General features: G+C 36.4%; 1 protein-coding gene across 1 annotated transcript in view; it reads right to left on the bottom strand.

The window, feature by feature from the left end:
* Positions 1–18,487, bottom strand: part of LOC308651284 (kinesin-like protein KIF28P) — a gene marked incomplete at its 3' end in the record, with an annotated part of 81,321 nt that overhangs the window by 38,743 nt on the left and 24,091 nt on the right. Inside the window, exon 3 of the mRNA XM_081298207.1 lies at positions 6,989–7,192. Within this exon, the coding sequence (XP_081154333.1) occupies positions 6,989–7,192 (204 nt within the window). The remainder of the gene's footprint in view (positions 1–6,988; positions 7,193–18,487) is intronic.

Here is an 18,487-nt window from a genome sequence, read left to right on the forward strand (position 1 = left end):
TGTGAAAGAGAAAACAAATAGAAAAGAGAAACTTAGAGAATACAAACAATGCAGAGAGTAGAAAGCATTTTTAAAATCCCTATAATTAATAGTCTCAGAAAAAAAAATTACACCCATAAAAAATAAAACAGTATTCTATTAACTGGGAACAATCAGAAAATAAGAAAGAGTATTTGTAAATTAAATTTATGAATAAGAGGCAAAGTTAAAATAGAGTTAAGGGCTGGGAATGTAGCTCAGTGGTACAGCACTTACCTACCATATGCTAGGTCCTAAGTTCATTCCCCAGCATTGCCCACCTCCCCAAAGAAAAGAGTTGGTGGGAGGGAGGAGGTCTTCCAGAATGCAGAACAAAAGGCCAAGAAGAGGGAATTAGGTGGTAAAAGATATTGGAATTAGAATGCATGAGATTAAAAGCCCAAGTAAAACTTCCAGAAACAGAAGAAATGGTGGAGGAAATTAAAAGATAGACAAAATTAGAAAGGTTTCCTGAAGCACAGGAATCTCCACATTGAAAAGGGTCCCATGAGTGTCCAGCATAAAGAATAAGAAAAGACAATTAAAAACATTAAGAATAAAAAGAAAATCCTCAAGGCTATCTGAGAAACTGACCATCAAAAAGATTATCTAGAAAGAATGGAATCAGAGTTACAGCGGACTTCTAAGCCACAACATTGAAACTTATAAGACAATGGAAATATATTTTCAGTATCCTTAGCTAGAATGCTATTCTGGGTAAACTTGAACCAAGCATGGAGGTCAGAAAAGATACTTTCAGCGGTGTCAAGGTTGCAAAGAATATATCCCTGGTCCACCTCTTCTGAGGAAAAGGATAAAGTAAACCAAGAAAGAGGAATGTATTGTATGTAGGAGGCAGGGGAGCCAGCAAAGAAGAATGTTGAAGTTTCAGAATAGCAGGTTTGCAGCAGCTGGAGAAATACTGTTCCAAATCTTAGCAGGAGAACAGAAAGCTTCTGATGAAGGATATCTAAGAAAAATAAGAGAACCAATAAATTGAGTAGATGGCAAATATTGTTAATAGGCCCATGACACTAATTTGTAGCACTGAGACAAAGATTTATAGAAAACTAGACATAATTTTAAGAAAGGTAAAGAAATTTAAAAACTCCAAGAAAAATTAAGTATAGAAAAGATGTATGCAGTAGACAATATTTGCATAGCTAAAATGTTAATTACTATGGATTTAACCATATTTTGTTATTTAACTCTATAAAAATATATGGGAGAAAGAAAGATCATGGTGGGAGTCATTCGTGTGGCCAAGATAAATTCTGTACTACTCTAGTAGGAAAATAGTAGATATTCTCCCAAACTGATTCCTAAGAAGAGAAGAACCAACATTATTTTTAAATATGGTGATAGTAGGGCACACAGATAAAGAATTGGAGATGAGAACTGAGGAAGTAATAGAGAAGTGGGGAGGAGAATGGAGGAGGATGGTGGTTTCCATGATAAGTTGCTCACAGTTACAGCTATTCGATACTTGACAAAGGTGCCAAAAATATATTTTGAAGAAAAGACAAGCCTTTTTAACAAATGGTGCTGGAAAGACTGGATAGCTATATGTAGAAAAATGAAATTAGAACCCCATCTCTCATCCTGCACAAAAGTCAAATTGAAATGGATCAAATCAGAATTAAACAGGAAACCTTGCAACTGCTAGAAGAAAACATAGGGTCAACACTCCATCGTGTTGGTGTTGGCACTGGCTTCCTTAACAAAACCCCCCAAGCACAAGAAATAAAACCGAGAATCAAAGTGGGATAAATTAAAAAGTTTCTGCACAGCAAAGAAAACAATTAAGAATATAAAGAGAGCCTACAGAATGGAAAAGAATCTTTGCCAGCTACTCCTCTGATAGGGGATTAATATCCAGGCTATATAAAGAACTCAAAAAACTTAACACCAAAAAAAAAACCTTAATAAATGGGCAGAAGAACTAAACAAAAAATTCTCAAAAGAAAAAACACAAATGGCCAACAAATATATGAAAAAATGTTCAACATCTGTAGCAATCAGGGAAATACAAATCAAAACTACACTAAGATTTCATCTCACTCCAGTCAAAATGGCAGTGATCAAGAATACAAATAATAATAAATACTGGTGAGGATGTGGAGAAAAGGGTACACTGTACATTGTTGGTAAGACTGTAGAAATTATGGTTATTTCTCAAAAAAACTAGGGATGGAACCACCATAGGACCCAGCTATCCCACTCCTTCTGTATTTTCCCAAAAGGACTAAAATCAGCATGCTCTAGTGATATAGCCACCTCAATGTTTATAGCAGTACAATTCACAGTAGCTAAATTATGGAATCAATCCAGATGCCTGTCAATAGATAAGTGGATTAAGAAATTGTGGAGTTCTACTCAGCCATAAAGAAGAATGAAATCATTTGCTGGATGGAAATGGAGAAAATCATGTTAAGTGAAATAAGTTAGATTTAGAAACTTAAAGGTCAAGTATTTTCTCTCATATGTGGACACTAGAATAAAATAAAAGAAAGGAGGAGGGAAGGATGGGATATCATAAAGATACAGAGAAGATCAGTGTCATAGAAGAAGGAGAGAGAGAAGTGGAGTGGAAAAGAGGAGGCAATGCAGAATGAATTCTTTAAAAATTATGTTATATGCATATAAATATACCACAGAGAACTTCACCTTTATGTATAAGTAAAAAGAACCAATCAAATATAGATAAATAGATGAGCAAAAGGAAGTCAAGTAGAGTAGAGGAAAGAGAAAGAGATCATGAAATTAATATGAATTCCATGTATGTATATTTCTATGAACCCAATTACTATATAAAGCTTTACTAGAAATAAAGCAAATAGTCCACTGGGTGCAATGGTGCACACCTATAATTCCAGGAATTCAGGAAGCTGAGGCAGGAGGATTCAAGGTTAGCCTCAGAAGCTTTATAAGACCCTGTCTCAAAAAAAAAAGAAAAAAGATGGATGAGGTGTTAGGGAAGAAGCTCAGTGCCCTGGGTTCAAATCCCAGCACCCCCAACAAAAAATAATAATAAATAAGTGAAGTGTTCAATGGTTTGGGGTTTTTTTAATAGAAGCAGTCTTTTTTAAAAATTTTTTTAGTTGTTGATAGACCTTTATTTTATTTATTTACATGCAGTACTGAGAATTGAACTCAGTGCCTTATATATGCCAGGCAAGTGTGCTACAGCTGAGCCATAGCCACAGCCCCCTCAATCCAGTGGTTTTTAGGATACAGTTGTCATGCCAAACTCAGATTCTGTATTGTAGGTTGAAAATAGTTTTAAAAAATGTATCTGTACTGAACATGTACAGACTTTTCCCCCTTATTTCTGAAATAATACGATATAACAATATTTATATTGTATGAGGCACTATAAGTAATTTAGAGATGATTTAAAGTATATGGGATTATGCACAAAGGTTATATGAGAATACTGTGCCATTTTATGTAAGTTACATGAGCATTCAGGGATTTTGGTATCCAAGGGAGTTTTGTGGTGGGTGGTCTAGGAACCAATGCAGGAATGACTATTCACAGGATTGTGCAAGCATCACCACAGCCTATATTTAGAATTTGCCCTCCTCCCTTATCCACAATGAAGTCCTTCACCACCATTTCCCATTTTCTACTGTCTCCCCTCCCCCACCCACCCCTAGGAACCTCTAGTCTTCTTTCTGCCTGCAGAGACTTTCTGTTTCTGGCCATTTCATAAAAATATAATCAAACACTATGACCTTTGTGGTTTTTTTTCCCTTACCATAATATTTTCAAGAGTCGTCCTTATTGTAATAAGCATTAGAATGTCCTTTTTTAAAGCTGGATAATATGCATTGTGTGAAGATACATTTTATTCATCTATTCATAATCTGATGAACATTTGGGTTATTTCCACTTTGGGGCAATTGTGAATATAGTGCTATAGAATATTTAAATTCAAAATTTTATTTGGAGCTGGGTGTGGTGGCACATACCTATAATCCCAACGGTTGGAAGGCTGAGGAAGGAGGATCGAAAGTACAAAGCCAGCCTCAGCAACTTAGTGAGGCCCTGAGTAACTTAGCAAGATCCTGTCTTAAAATAAAAAAAAAATTTAAAATTTTAGGTTTGCTAGAGATGTGGCTCAGTGGTAAAGAAACTCCAGGTACAAAAAATATTATATGGACATATACTTTCCTTTCTCTTGAGTATTTGAGTTCTTAAACTATACTTGCATTATTTTCAAATACTTTTTTTTAAAAAAGAGAGAGAGAGAGAATTTTTTTTAATATTTATTTTTTAGTTATTGGCAGACACAACATCTTTGTTTGTATGTGGTGCTGAGGATCGAACCCAGGCCGCACACATGCCAGGCGAGCACGCTACTGTTTGAGCCACATCCCCAGCCCTCAAATACTTTTTTTTTTTTTTTTTTTTTTTTTTTTTAGATTGCATGATTCCATTTATTTAAGGGTCTAGAAAATCCAAATTAAACTAAGGACAAAAGTCAAGTCATTCTTTAGTTATGGAGGAAGGAAGGTAAGTGGAGGAGATTACAGAGAGGTAGAAGGAAACTTCTGGAAGGGAGAAACATACTTATCATCTTGATTGTGATGGATGGCTTCAGAGATATATATTTATGTTAAAGTACTAATTATACACTTCACATTTATGCAGAATTATTTATGCCAATTACAGTTTAAAAATGTTAAAAACAAAATAGAAGCAAAATAGATTTGCTGATGTGTTAAGGAAAAGAAAGGCCATAACAAGGAGACTGGTCAAGAAATAAAATTCAATAAGCCAGATATAGAACTACAGAGGATCAGATCAAAAAAGGCATATTGCAGGTGAAGCTCAATGGTAGGTTTCTGATATATTTATTAGAAGAACCCGTATAATATTGTGAAAGCTTAAACTTGAGATATAGAAGAAAGGAATTCAAAACAACTCCAATAAGTTTGCACACACATTTTAAAAGACATTATAACTATTAATGACAATCACAAAGACTCAATGGAATGCAAGTCTTGTTTTAGGAGGTTGTTGAGAGCTCAGATGTTTAATGTTATCTTTTTTTTTTTAATTATTTTATTGTTGGTTGTTCAAAACATTACATAGTTCTTATTATACCATATTTCACAGTTTGATTCAAGTGGGTTATGAACTCCCATTTTTACCCCGTATACAGATTGCTGTGTCACATCAGTTACATTTCCATTGATTTACAAATTGCCTTTCTAGTGACTGATGTATTCTGCTGTCTATCCCATTCTCCACTGTCCCCTCACCCCTCCCCTCCCCTCCCCTCCCCTACTCTCTCTCCATCCCCTCTACTATAAATCGTTTCTTCCACTTATATAATTTTTCTCCTACTCCTCCTTTCCTCTTATATGTAATTGTGTATAACCCTGAGGCTCACCTTCCAGTTCCATGCAATTTCCCTTAACTCTCACTTTCCCTCCCGCCTATCATCCCTGTTTAATGTTATTCTTCTTCTCCAGCTCTTCGTCTCTACCCTGTCCTTGGTTACTCCCCTTATATCAAAGAAGACATTTGACATTTGTTTTTTAAGGATTGGCTAGCTTCACTTAGCATAATCTGCTCTAATGCCATCCATTTCCCTCCAAATTCTATGATTTTGTCATTTCTTATTGCAGAGTAATACTCCATTGTGTATAAATGCCACATTTTTTTAATCCATTCATCTATTGAAGGGCTTCTAGGTTGGTTCCACAATCTTGCTATTGTGAATTGTGCTGCTATGAACATCGATATAGCAGTGTCCCTGTAGCATGCTCTTGTTAGGTCTTTAGGGAATAGACCGAGGAGGGGAATAGCTGGGTCAAATGGTGGTTCCATTCCCAACTTTCCAAGAAATCTCCATACTGCTTTCCAAATTGGCTGCACCATTTTGCAGTCCCACCAACAATGAACAAGTGTACCCATTTCCCCGCATCCTCGACAGCACTTGTTGTTGTTGGATTTCTTAATGGCTGCCAATCTTACTGGAGTGAGATGGTATCTTAGGGTGGTTTTGATTTGCATTTCTCTGACTGCTAGAGATGGTGAGCATTTTTTCATGTACTTGTTGATTGATTGTATGTCCTCCTCTGAGAGGTGTCTGTTCAGGTCCTTGGCCCATTTGTTGATTGGGTTACTCAAATACTTTTAATTAAAAAAATTGGAGACACTGAAATGTTAATGCTATTTAGTTGGGTTGAAGAGATTATGAGTAATCTATTTTCTAACTTGAACATTACGTTTAAATTCAGAAGAGTAATTAAGATAAAAAAGGATGCAATATTGAATTTTCATAACACCAATTTAATCTCTTCTGCCATTTAGACAAAGCAGAAACACAGACTATGAATACAGGTATTTGTTGATGTTTTGCTATCATGTTTTAAATTTGATCCTGGTACTAGTTATACTGCACCTTGAAAATGTCACCAAGCTTCAGTGAATCTAAAATTTAGTATTGGATCTTCTATGCCAGGTCAAGTAAGAAGTTATATGGGACAAGTAAACAACAAAGTCACATCTTGGGGGCTGGAGATGTAACTTAGTGGTAGAGCAAATGCTTTACATGAAGGAGACCTTGGGTTCCATCCTAGCCTCAAAATAAATAATAAAAGCAAATAAGAGGAGATCACAGCCACTACTCTGGTGGAAGAGAAGAGCAAAGGGAACTATAGACTTGAATCAGCTAAGGTTGATTCAACCTCAAGAGTAACCCCTTATTAGTGTTAGCAATTCTGTCTGCTTCTACGACACCCAGTGTTTTTTAAATACATGTCCTTGGGGATGGGTATGTAGCTTAGCTGTAAAACTACCCCAGCACACACACACACACACACACACACACACACACACACACACAAAATGCACTATCTTAAAATAGAAATGCTACTAACTTTCATTTGGGGAAGGTGTTCAAAATGAAAAAAAAAGCCATTATTCGAAGAAGGTATCCTAGAATAATGCATACCTGGTATTCTTGATTTCTCCCCTGATTCTCAATTGCTTGAAAGAGTTCTTCACACACACTTGGAATAATACCCTTGTTTGCACCAAATCCAATCATGGAGTAGCTTTTTCCAGAGCCAGTCTGACCATAGGCCAAGAGAGTAGCATTGTAGCCTTGCCATGCACTGTCCAGGATTCCCCTCCCGATATCATGGAAAACATCTCTCTGGAAAGAGGATCAAAGGTGTCAGTCAGCATTATGGCTTGCAGGATATTTACTTATACATTCCTTCTTTTCACAGTGCTCCTAAGGCCTAATAAATATTCTGGTTTTAATTAACTCCACCTTAATTAGTATTAGTATATGATCGACTGAAACACAACTCAGACGCTTAGAGCCAGAAGAAGTAAAATTGGAAACTAAAAAGAGCTTGTAGGTTTGGAAGACACTGCACATTCACATCCATGAGCTACAACTGGTATACCTTGAACTAGCTCGTACCCACCAGTAATTAATTTGTTTATTTTATAGTCTTTACAAAAGATAGGCTATGTCTTTAAAATTGGGCAATTAGACAAAAAATTTCAAGGGACCCAGACCAGTCAAAGCATTTTCTATTTCTTTATTGTGTAACCCAAATAATAACATCACAAAGTTAACCCACACTAATTTTAGCCTTCTATGGGTGAACTCTCTTTTCACCAGACCCAGTGGTTCTGAAGCATTTCTCTGGCGCACATGCATGCATGAATACCCACACACACAGAAACACACACACATTATATCTTTTGGATCTTGCAAGTCCCCCAAAGGCACATGTGTTAGAGGCTTGGTGCTATTGGGAGGTGTAACCTTGAAGAGGTGGAGCCTAGAGCTGGGCATGCAGCTCAGTGGAAGAGCACTTGCCTAGCATATGTGAGGCCCTGGGTTCATTCCTCCAATGCTGCAAAAAAATAAAAAGTAAAAAACAAGATGAGGCTTAATGGGAGGTTTCGGATCATTGGGGGATACCCTCTAGAAGAATTCTGGGAGCCTTTCTCTCTTTCTCTCTTTTGCATTCTGGATGTGAGGTGAGAGGGTTTGTTCTGCCACATGCTCCCTGTCATGATGTACTAGCCACAGATCCAAAAGTAATGGGCCCAACTGATCAATGGACTGAAACTTCTAAAATTATAAGCCAAAATAAACCTTTTCTTCTCATGAGTTGATTATCTTGGGTGTTTGTTATAGCGCAGAAAGCTGATTAATATATATACCTTTTAAAAAAAATTTAAGTGAAAGATACCTGTGTCACAATTGCTTATAAGAGGGCATGTGGTCTGGCTCCTTTTGTTATCTGGGGTATAGCCATTGCCGGCAACAGTTCTCTTATTTGAGGCTCTTTTAAAGGGTACATTTCTCCCTCTCATCTAATGCCAAAAATAAAACAGGAAGTAAGAATAATATGCTACATTTATTAATATTTTTACTAGAAAAAAATTCATATAACTTTTATTTCTGAGAAATATGTACATATCAGCTTGGTGTGATTTTCATAAGGACAATAGACAATAACCAGTTTTCCTATAATATTTGTTTTTCATAAGAAAGAAATTGAAAAGTCAGTGGAGCTTCAGGCCTGAAATGTAGAATTTGATCTATAGTTTACCAGAAGGCTGTGACCATGCTTTTACCAGAAAAATATATTTTTATAATGGCTGTCTACTTTAGCCAAATCTCAGATCACTAAACCTAGTAACTGGTTTTGCTGTATTTCCTTCTCAGCACTACATTTCTAATTTCTTCCCATCCACCATTGATAATCAAATATAGGAAATATTGTCTTACACTACATTTCATTGCGTTAGTCAGTTTTCTACCAATGCAACAAAATACCTGAGATAATCAATTTATAAGAAGGAAAGGTTTGTTTTGCTCAGTTTCAGACCATGGTCCGTTGGCATAATTACTTTGGGCTCATGGCAGAAGTACATGGCAGGGGAGGCCTGTTCACTTCATGGCAGCCAAGAAGCAAACAGGGAGATGAAGGTGTTAGAGTTCCAATATCCCCTTAAGCACACACCCTCTATGTCCCAACTTCCTTTCACTAAGCCCCACTTCTGAAGGTTCCACCACCTCCCAAGAGCTCCACAGGCTGGGGACCAAGCCTCCAACACATGGTCCTTTGCAGATCACTTCCAATAGACACACGAAACAAAAATTCTACAATATTTTAGTAGGTGCTCAACAAAAACTCACTTTGGGATAGGAGAAGTTGACAGGTTTCCTTATAGTACAATTCTTAAAGTCTTTTGAAATTAATTAGTTAATATTCACTGAGTCATCCATTTTAAGTATACCATTTGATGAATTTTAACATATGTAGTGGGCCATGTGACCATCACTACAATCAAGATATTTTGTTTCATTTTAATCTCTCCAAGAATCCCCTTGTGTTACTCTGCAGCCAGAGGCCACTGACCACTACTAATTTACTTTTATATATATAAATTTATATATATATATATAATTTATATATTTAAATATATATAATTTATATATATAACTTATATATATATAATTTAATATATATAATTTATATATATACTTTAATATATATATAATTTCCATAGAAGTGGAGTTGTATAGTATACAGTCTCATGTATTTGATTTCTTTCATTTAGTATGTTGCTTTTGAGATTCATCCATATTGTTGCATGTAATCAGTGTTTCCTTTTCATTGCTGAATTGTATTCTACTTTATAAATACATCATGACCGTATTCATTCACAAGTTGGTGGAAATTTGAGTTGTTTCCAGTTTGTAATCATTATATATAAAGCTGCCATGGACATTTGCATACAGTTATATGTGAGGAAATATTTTTTTCTCCTAGGGTTGTATGATTAAGTGTATGCTTAAATTTGGAAACACCTTATTTTCCAAAATAACTAAACAATTTTGCATGTCCATGAACACTGTATGAGTGTTCCAGGTGTTCCACATGCATGTCAACACTTAGTATTGTCAGTTTTTAATTTTTGTCATTCTCTTGGACGTATACTACTACTTTATGAGTATTAGTTTGCATTTCCCTAAGGAATAATGAAGTGGAATATTTTGAGACCCTATTTCAAAATAAAATTTTAAAAGGTTCTAGGAATGTAGCTCAGTGGTAGAACACTTGCTTAGCATGTGCAAGCCCTGGGTTCAATCCCCAGAGCAAAACAATAAAAATAAAAAAACATTACACTAGAGTAATTTACTGTCTAGATTTGGGTAAATTCATTCTATGATGTTTGCACAATAAAAAAATCACCTAATGACACTTGTTTATAGTATATCCCTGTTGTTAAGCAATGCATCACTATGATTTGTTATGGCAGCCCTAGCAAACTAATACAGGTGACAAGGTACTTTTCAACAAATAGTGCCAAAGATCCTGGATATTCATATGGTGGGCCAAAGTAAAATCATTTCTTCATACTTTATAAAATCAGCTTAAAATGGATCATACACTTCACTGTTAGAGTTAAAATTATAAATCCTCTATAGAAAAAAAAGAGAAAAATTATTGTGATCCTAGAACTGGCAAAAATGCCTAAGGGTGCAAAAAAAAGAAATGTTTTGTTAAGTAAGCCTTTTTTTTAAGAGAGAAAGAGAGAGAGAGAGAGAGAGAGAGAGAGAGAGAGAGAGAGAGAGAGAGAGAATTTTTTAATGTTTTTTTGGTTTTGTTTTGTTTTGTTTTGTTTTAGTTTTCGGTGGACACAACATCTTTGTTTGTATGTGGTGCTGAGGATTGAACCCGGGCTGCATGCATGCCAGGCGAGCGTGCTACGGCTTGAGCCACATCCCCAGCCCCTTAAGTAAGCCTTTGTTATGAAAACAATAAATTAAAAGGCAAGCCACCAAGAAAGAAAATATTTGCAAAACAAATATCTATATAATAAAGTATCTAAAATATATAATAAATTCTTATAACTTTATTTAAAAAGAAAAATAAATCAAGGTATCCTCTTTCATTTCTGATCTTCATTCTTTGTATATTTTTGGAAAATTTGGCTAGATATTTATCTATTGATCTTTTTGTACCAAATTTCTATTTCACTGATTTTTCCTATATTGTTTTACATTGCATTTATTATTGCTTTTATCTTTCTTACTTCTGTACTTATTTTGTGTTTAATTTATTGTTTTCCCCCCTATGTTCTTAGGTGGAAGCTTACAATATTGATTTTAAGATCTTCTCCTCTAATAAAAGTTTTAATGCTATCCAATTTCTTCAAAGTTCTGTTTTAGATGCATCCGATACATTGTGACAGATGTTCTGGTTTTCATTCTGCTTAAGATGTTTTCTGATTTCTATCCTAGCTTGATTTGTGATGCTATAACAGACCATCACAGACTGGGTAAGTTTTAATGAACAGACATATATTGACTCACAATTCTAGAGGTTGGGAAGTCCAAGGTCAGTGGCCCAGCATCTGGCAAAAGCCTTCTTGATGCATTATCTTATGGTGGAAAGTGAGAGAGGACAAGAGCAAGAGAGAGGAAAAGTAGTTCCTCATGTTACATATCCATTAGTGCATTTGGCAAATTGGTTATGTTTGTGGATCTGCAAAACTTGTTTCAGATGCTTGAAAATATTAAAAATGAGTTGGCTTCTTCTTACTGTGCTGGAAAAAGACAAGGCTTTAAACTTGTCAAATCGTAATTTGGACCTAAGAATGGGGTATTATTGAGAGTTCATATTACCAATTATCACCAACTGGCCATTTTTGTATACTGTATTTTCATTTGTGGAAAATTATTTGCTACTTCTGTGGCTGCTCTCACTTTGTATTTTCTCAAGTAATTATGGATATGTACAGTGTTGGGAATAGGCATTATTACATACTGAAAGTACATAAGGACTCATAAATGCTGACTCTGTAAATGTATAAAGGATGTTAAAGTATACCATTGCACATTCAGGAATGTTTGCATTTGCCTCTAAGTAGAAGGAAAACAGGTGTCTATGCTTTGCAATGGACAATGAATCACTAATGCCTTATTTTCCAGGCAAACATTAGAGAATGTAAACCAGACAAATTTATTTACTATTTTAAGAAAACTACCAACTAGCAGAAGATTGTTTTTTGTAAACAGTATGTCTGAATCTATGATCATTTGAAGAACTATAAATTCTTCTTAGAAAAATTAAAATGCCTGCCAAAAATAATTGTCAGTTTGCTTATATTCTATCACATTCAGATGTCTTGGTTTCGACCAATATCAGTGAAGTAGAGAGACCCACATACTTTATAGATCCAAACATCCTTTATGTAGGTAACCATAAAAGATAAGAGCCTTCATGCATTGGTGATGGTGTCTGAAAACATTGGTATTTTAAGAGTCTTTTGCAGGGTAACTTAATGTTTTCTTAATAAACAGTGTTTCAGCTACACATTCCTTCTAAATAAATTATCTTCCTTTTCAAAAGTACTCCTATGAAAGAAATTTTAGCAATTTCTCATTAACTGATTCTATATTAAGCATTGAGAAAAGATTTTGATCTCTATGAAGTCAATGCTGTGCCATAAAACAATTTTTTTCAAGTCCCCATTAGTGATAATGCTTCCCCCCCTTCTACTGAAGGTCAAAAGATAGGAAACAAATCTTTTTTTTTTTTTTGCTTGCATATGTGTAATGTATGATATAAAAATATTCATATTGGCAATTTTAGTTACACATACTGGTGTGGCTGTAATTTAACATAATTGACTGTTTTCTTTGAGTAAAGTAGGCACGGATCACAGTGTCTACTAAGAGGTAATTCACTTAGTCCCTTCCAATAATCCTTATATTCTAAATTTTCACATTTGGGAAATAACAGGAGGGGAATATAATTAAATTGGGAGATAATGGTGTAACTTCTCACCTTGGAAGGCATTTTTCCAGACTCAGAGAAGAAATAATTCCTCTTCCATTTTCTATTGGTGACTTGAAAATTGAAGTTTTAGTTAAGAAATAAATTAACCTCCAGGAATTTGTATAGTACTATCTATGCAGCATTGTTATAGTCTGATAATTTCTCTCTTTTGAATATTATTTCCTAATGCTTTGAACAAAATTTTGTTAAAAATATTTTTTTCATTTAATGTACAGTTAACAGTTAATGAATATTTCATTATATTAAAAATGGAAGTTACAAAAGATTTTAAAATGATAAATTCTGAAAACAAAGAGAGAAGAAAGTGAGTGGAGCTTCCCTTAGTAAGGAACCCACTTTCACAATAATGACAATATTCCATTAGGCTTTGCCCTCATGACCAATCATTTCTTAAAATTCCAACTTACTTGGGGCTGGGGATAGAGCTCAGTTGGTAGAGTGCTTCCCTCGCATGCACAAGGTTCAGTCCCCTGAACCACAAAAAAAAAAAAAAAAAATTCTCACCTCTCAACACTCAGGATTGGGGAGAACATTGTCAACACGTGATTTGGGGCAGCACATTTAACCCACAGAAATTTTCCTTATGATTTCTTTCTTGAACTATGGATAGAAGATTTATCATTTCCCAAGTCATTGTGAATTTTCCAAATGTATTTCTGTTACTTCTTTCGGGAGATAGGTTACCAGGGATTAAACTCAGGGGCACTCGACCACTGAGCTACATCCCCAGTCCTATTTTGTATTTTATTTTCAGACAGGGGTCTCACTGAGTTGCTTAGCTCCTCCTTGTTGCTGAGGCTGGCTTTGAACTTGCAATCCTCCTGCCTCAGCCTCCCAAGCAGCTGGGATTACAGGCGTATGCCACCGCTCCCAGCTCTAGTTTAATTCTATTGTGGTCAGAGAATATATTTTTGTGACTTCAGTCATCTTTTATTGAGGCCAGTTTTATGATCTGGAATGTGACCTGTTGTGATCAATGTTGCATATGTGCTTAAAGAGTGTGTATGATTGGGTACAGTGACACACACCTGTAACCCCAGTGATTTGGGAGGCTGAGGCAGGAGGATCTCTAGTTATAGACCCCAGGAACTTAGTGAGATCCTGTCTCAAAATAAAAATGAAAAGGGCTGGACATGTAGCTCCGTGGTAAAGCACCCCTAGGTTCAATCCCCAGTACAGAAAGGAAGGAAGAAGGAAAAGGAAGAAGGTGGGAGAAGAAAAGAATGTGTGCTGCTGTGAAGGGGTGTGGCAGGAGGTCTGTAATCATCAAATAGGTTCACAGTGTTGTTCCAGTCCTCTCTAATTTTACTGATTTGGGGTTTTTAAAAAATCAATTACTAGGACAGGAGTATGAAATCACCAAACACCATCATAGGTTTGTCTATTCCTCTTTCCACTTTCAGGGTTCTTTGTTTCATGTACTTTGAAGTTCAGTTATTGGGCGCCCACCCATTAGAGTAATTATGTCTTCTTAAAGAGACGGTTCCTTTATCATCATGAAACATTTTTGTTCTGCAGTCCATTTTGTGTGGTGTAAATGTAGCGTCTCCTTTTTTTCTTTCTTTCTTTTCTTTACTTTCTTTTTTTTTTTTTAAGAAAAAGGAAAAAGAAGTTTTGTTGCTTTGCTAGCAAAGGAGAAACACAGGGGTCTCCTATGCCAAAGGCTGTGGTTCTCGCTGCCAGGGGAAACAGAAGGCCTTTCAAGAAGGGATTCGAAGGCCATATTCCTGCTCTGCCATGGCAGGAGTCATGAATCATTTGTAGTCTTGAGAGAGCCATTTCTCAGACCTGCAGACGACAGCCCTGAAGTCCAGATTCCCTCACTCCTGTGGCCCATGAGTCGAGTCAAAGGATAGATAAATTAGGATGAAAAGAAGGTTCATCTTCCCTCTCCCACAGCTGAGAAATGGAGAAGAGGAAGGAAAAAAAGAATGTGTTTTCAAATAAGCCAGTGGCAGACAGCAAGTGTTATATTCAAAGCACGAAGGGGACCCTGTTACATATCTATATTTCTTGTGGGTCAATTCACAGTAGTCAAGTTATAGAATCGACCTAGGTGCCAAATTATGGATTAATGAATGAAGAAAATGTGATACACACACACACACACACACACACACACACACAATGGAGTATTATGCAGTCATAAAGAACAAAATCATGTCATTTGCAGGAACATAGATGGAACTGGAAATCATACAAAAGCCAGGGGGCTGGAGCTGGAGCTCAGTGGCAGAGCACTGGATTCAGTCATTAGCACCACATAAAAATAAACACACAAAATGAAGGCATGCTGTCCATCTACAAATTTAAAAAAAAAAAAATTTTAAAGCCAGACTCAGAAAATAAGAATTGCAGGGTTTCTCTCATATGTGAATCCTCTCGTCTATATTTCCATGCCAACAGAACCACTGTAGTGTCCTGGGAGAAGACAGGTCTCTGAAGAAGGGTCCAAGTCGTTCCCATAGGACCAGCAGGATTCCTGGTATATGTGACAGAAAAGCATTTCAGCCTGCTCCAGTCAAAGGGTAAACAGGATTATTTAGGAAAATTGATACATATCAAGAGAGGATGGGGGCGATCTCAAGACAGACGCTTCTGCTATAAAACAAGGAAGAGGTATTCAAGGGAGAAAGTGGGCCACGCCCAGAGGGAGAGAGCCTCATTTTGTGTTTCTTAGTGTTTGCATGGTACGTATCTCTTTCTTTCTTTATTATTTAAATCAGGTTTCTTGTAGGCAGATATTATTAGATCCTGCTTTTTCTATCTGATCTAACAACTCTTGCCTCCTAATTGGCATGTTTGGACTATTTATTTTTATTGTAATAATTTAGACGGTTGGCGTTAAATCTACTGTCTTGATATCTGTATTCTACTCACCCCATATTCTCTCCCCACCCCCACTCTTTTCCTACCATGCTTTGGATTGAGAGTGTTTCATAATTATATTTTCCAACAGTTGACTCATTAGTGTTAGGGTCTGCAAACAAGTCAGGATGGCGCCTGGTATTTTGCCAGGGGGAGTGGTTTGTGAGGTGGCGCCAGTGAGCCATTAAGTGTGGAGATTTCTTATTGGTTGACTGCTGTATCTAGTTTATGTTAATTAAGATAAGCTGTGTGGAATGTATATATACCCTTCCTGTCCTACAATAAACGGCTCCCACTCCTGCTGTATCAACCTACACAAGTTGCTTGTCACCCCCCGGTTATTTTGCTGCAGCCGGACTGCGGCACATTAGTTAGTTATATTTCTGTTTTATTTTATATATATGTATATATATATATATACACTCATACACACACACACACACACACACACACATACACGTTTAGTTGTAGAGGGACACATACTTTTGTTTATTTTTGTTTTTATGTGGTGCTGAGGATCACACCCAGTGTCTTACACGTGCCAGGAAAGCGCTCTACCTCTGAGCCACAACCCCAGCCCCTGTTTTATTTTTTATTGATCACTCTAGGGCAGCAGATCTGAAGGAATATCCTGGGATGTATGAGATCCTCTCAGGAGCTTGTGAATTGAGATTTTTATTATCATATTCATGTTGGCATTCTCTCACAAGTGTAGAGTGGAGGGTATAGTGGAACTTTCCAGGGGCTGCATGGCATGTGGTGTTGTAGGAGATTACATGTAAGATGGAGAATCCAGCTGTCTTTTATGAAGCCAAGCATTATAGAGATTTGGAAAAAAATGTAAAGCAATGCTGCCTTCTTCTGTATTGTTTTGGATCAAAAAAATATTTTTCATGAAAATGTTATTTTACACATTATTATATTAACTAATAATGGAATTTTTATGTTTTGATTAATAAATATTTTAAAAAATTTTTCTCCACATAGTCCCATCCTAGGGCCATCGTCACAAAGTGGCTCAACTGGGTGGCTTAAAACATCAAAATTTATTCTCTCAAGTTCTGGAAGCTAGCCAGGCACAGTGGCATATGCCTGTAATCCCAGCAGCTCAGGAAGCTGAGGCAGGAGGATCATGAGTTTGAAGCCAGCCTCAGCAAAAGTGAAGTACAAAGTAACTCAGTGAAACCCTGTCTCTAAATAAAATACAAAATAGGGCTGGGGATGTGGCTCAGTGGTGGAGTGTCCTGAGTTCAATCCCCGGTACCCCCCGAACCGGAAAAATATTCTGGAAGCTGAAACTCTGAAATCCAGATGTTGGGAGGGTTGATTCCTTCTAGAATGTCTTAGAGAGGAGCTGTTCCAAGCCTCCCCCATGGGTTTTGGTGGAGCCTTTGCCATTCCTGTGCCTGCAGCTGTGTCACGCCAATCCCTGTCTTCACTTGGTCCTCTGTTTATGTGCCTGAGTCACCCACTTGTCCTTTTAAGGACATAATCATTTAGGATTAAGAGCCTACCATACTGGGTATGTCCTCATCTTAATTACATCTGCACTGACCCTGTTTCCCAATAAGGTCACATTCTGAGGTTCTGAAGAGACATGGCTTCTGTGAGATGACATTCAACCCAGATGCTATAAATGGTGATAGATATAACCCACAAAGAGAAAGGCCTTTTGGGAGTCCTAAAACATTTTAAAAATGTAAAAAAGAATCATGAATCAAAAAGTTTGAGACCCAGTGCTCTAGGGTCACCATCTATTTCTTCAACTTAAAATATCCTAGCTTCAGATACTATATCCCTTCACATATAGGGTAAAATCTCAAAATAATATACTCTACTACCTCTCATTTTGGGGTGTAATTGTCATAGCTGATTTCTATATATGTTATAAACCCCATTGCTATTATTTTGTGTTGACAGTTAATTGGTTGGTTGATTGACTGATCGTAGTACCTGAGATCAAACCCAGGGATGCTCTACCACTGAGCTATATTCATGGCCTTTTTTATTTTTCAATTTGAGACAGGGTCTTTCTAACTTGCTGAGGCTAGGCTGGAACTTGCAATCCTCCTCCTTCAGTCTCCTGAGCAGCTGGGATTACAAGTATGAACCACCACAGTCAGCTGTCAGTTGTCTTTTAAATAAATTAAAAATTAGAAAAAAAACATAATTTTGTTGAGTATAGAATCCTAGGTTCAGACTTGTTCGTTTGTTTGTTTCCATACTTGAAGATGTCACTCTACTGATTTCTGGCTTGCCTAATTCTGATGATATAGCTGCTGCCATTCTTCCTGTTTCTCTTTTTTCTATTGTTGTTTTTAAGATTTTTCTCTTTATCACTGGATTATGGCAATTTAATTAAAATAGAACTCATTATGACTTTCTACCTACTTATTCTACTTATAACTCATTAAGCTTCGTGGATCTGTGGTTTATAGCTTCCATCAAATTTGGAAAAACTTCAGTTATCATTTTTTGGGGGGCAGGAGTATCAGGGATTGAATTCAGGGGTACTCAACCACTGAGCCACATCCCCAGCTCTATTTTGTATTTTTTTTCCTTTTTTTTTATTGGTTGTTCAAAACATTACAAAGCTCTTAACATATCATATTTCATACATTTGATTCAAGTGGGTTATAAACTCCCATTTTTACCCCGTATACAGATTGCAGAATCACATCAGTTACACATCCACGTTTTTACATATTACCATACTAGTGACTGTTGTATTCTGCTATCTT

Source organism: Spermophilus citellus (assembly GCF_964194105.1).
Source record: "Spermophilus citellus genome assembly, chromosome: 6".
Classification (NCBI taxonomy): Eukaryota; Metazoa; Chordata; class Mammalia; order Rodentia; family Sciuridae; genus Spermophilus; species Spermophilus citellus.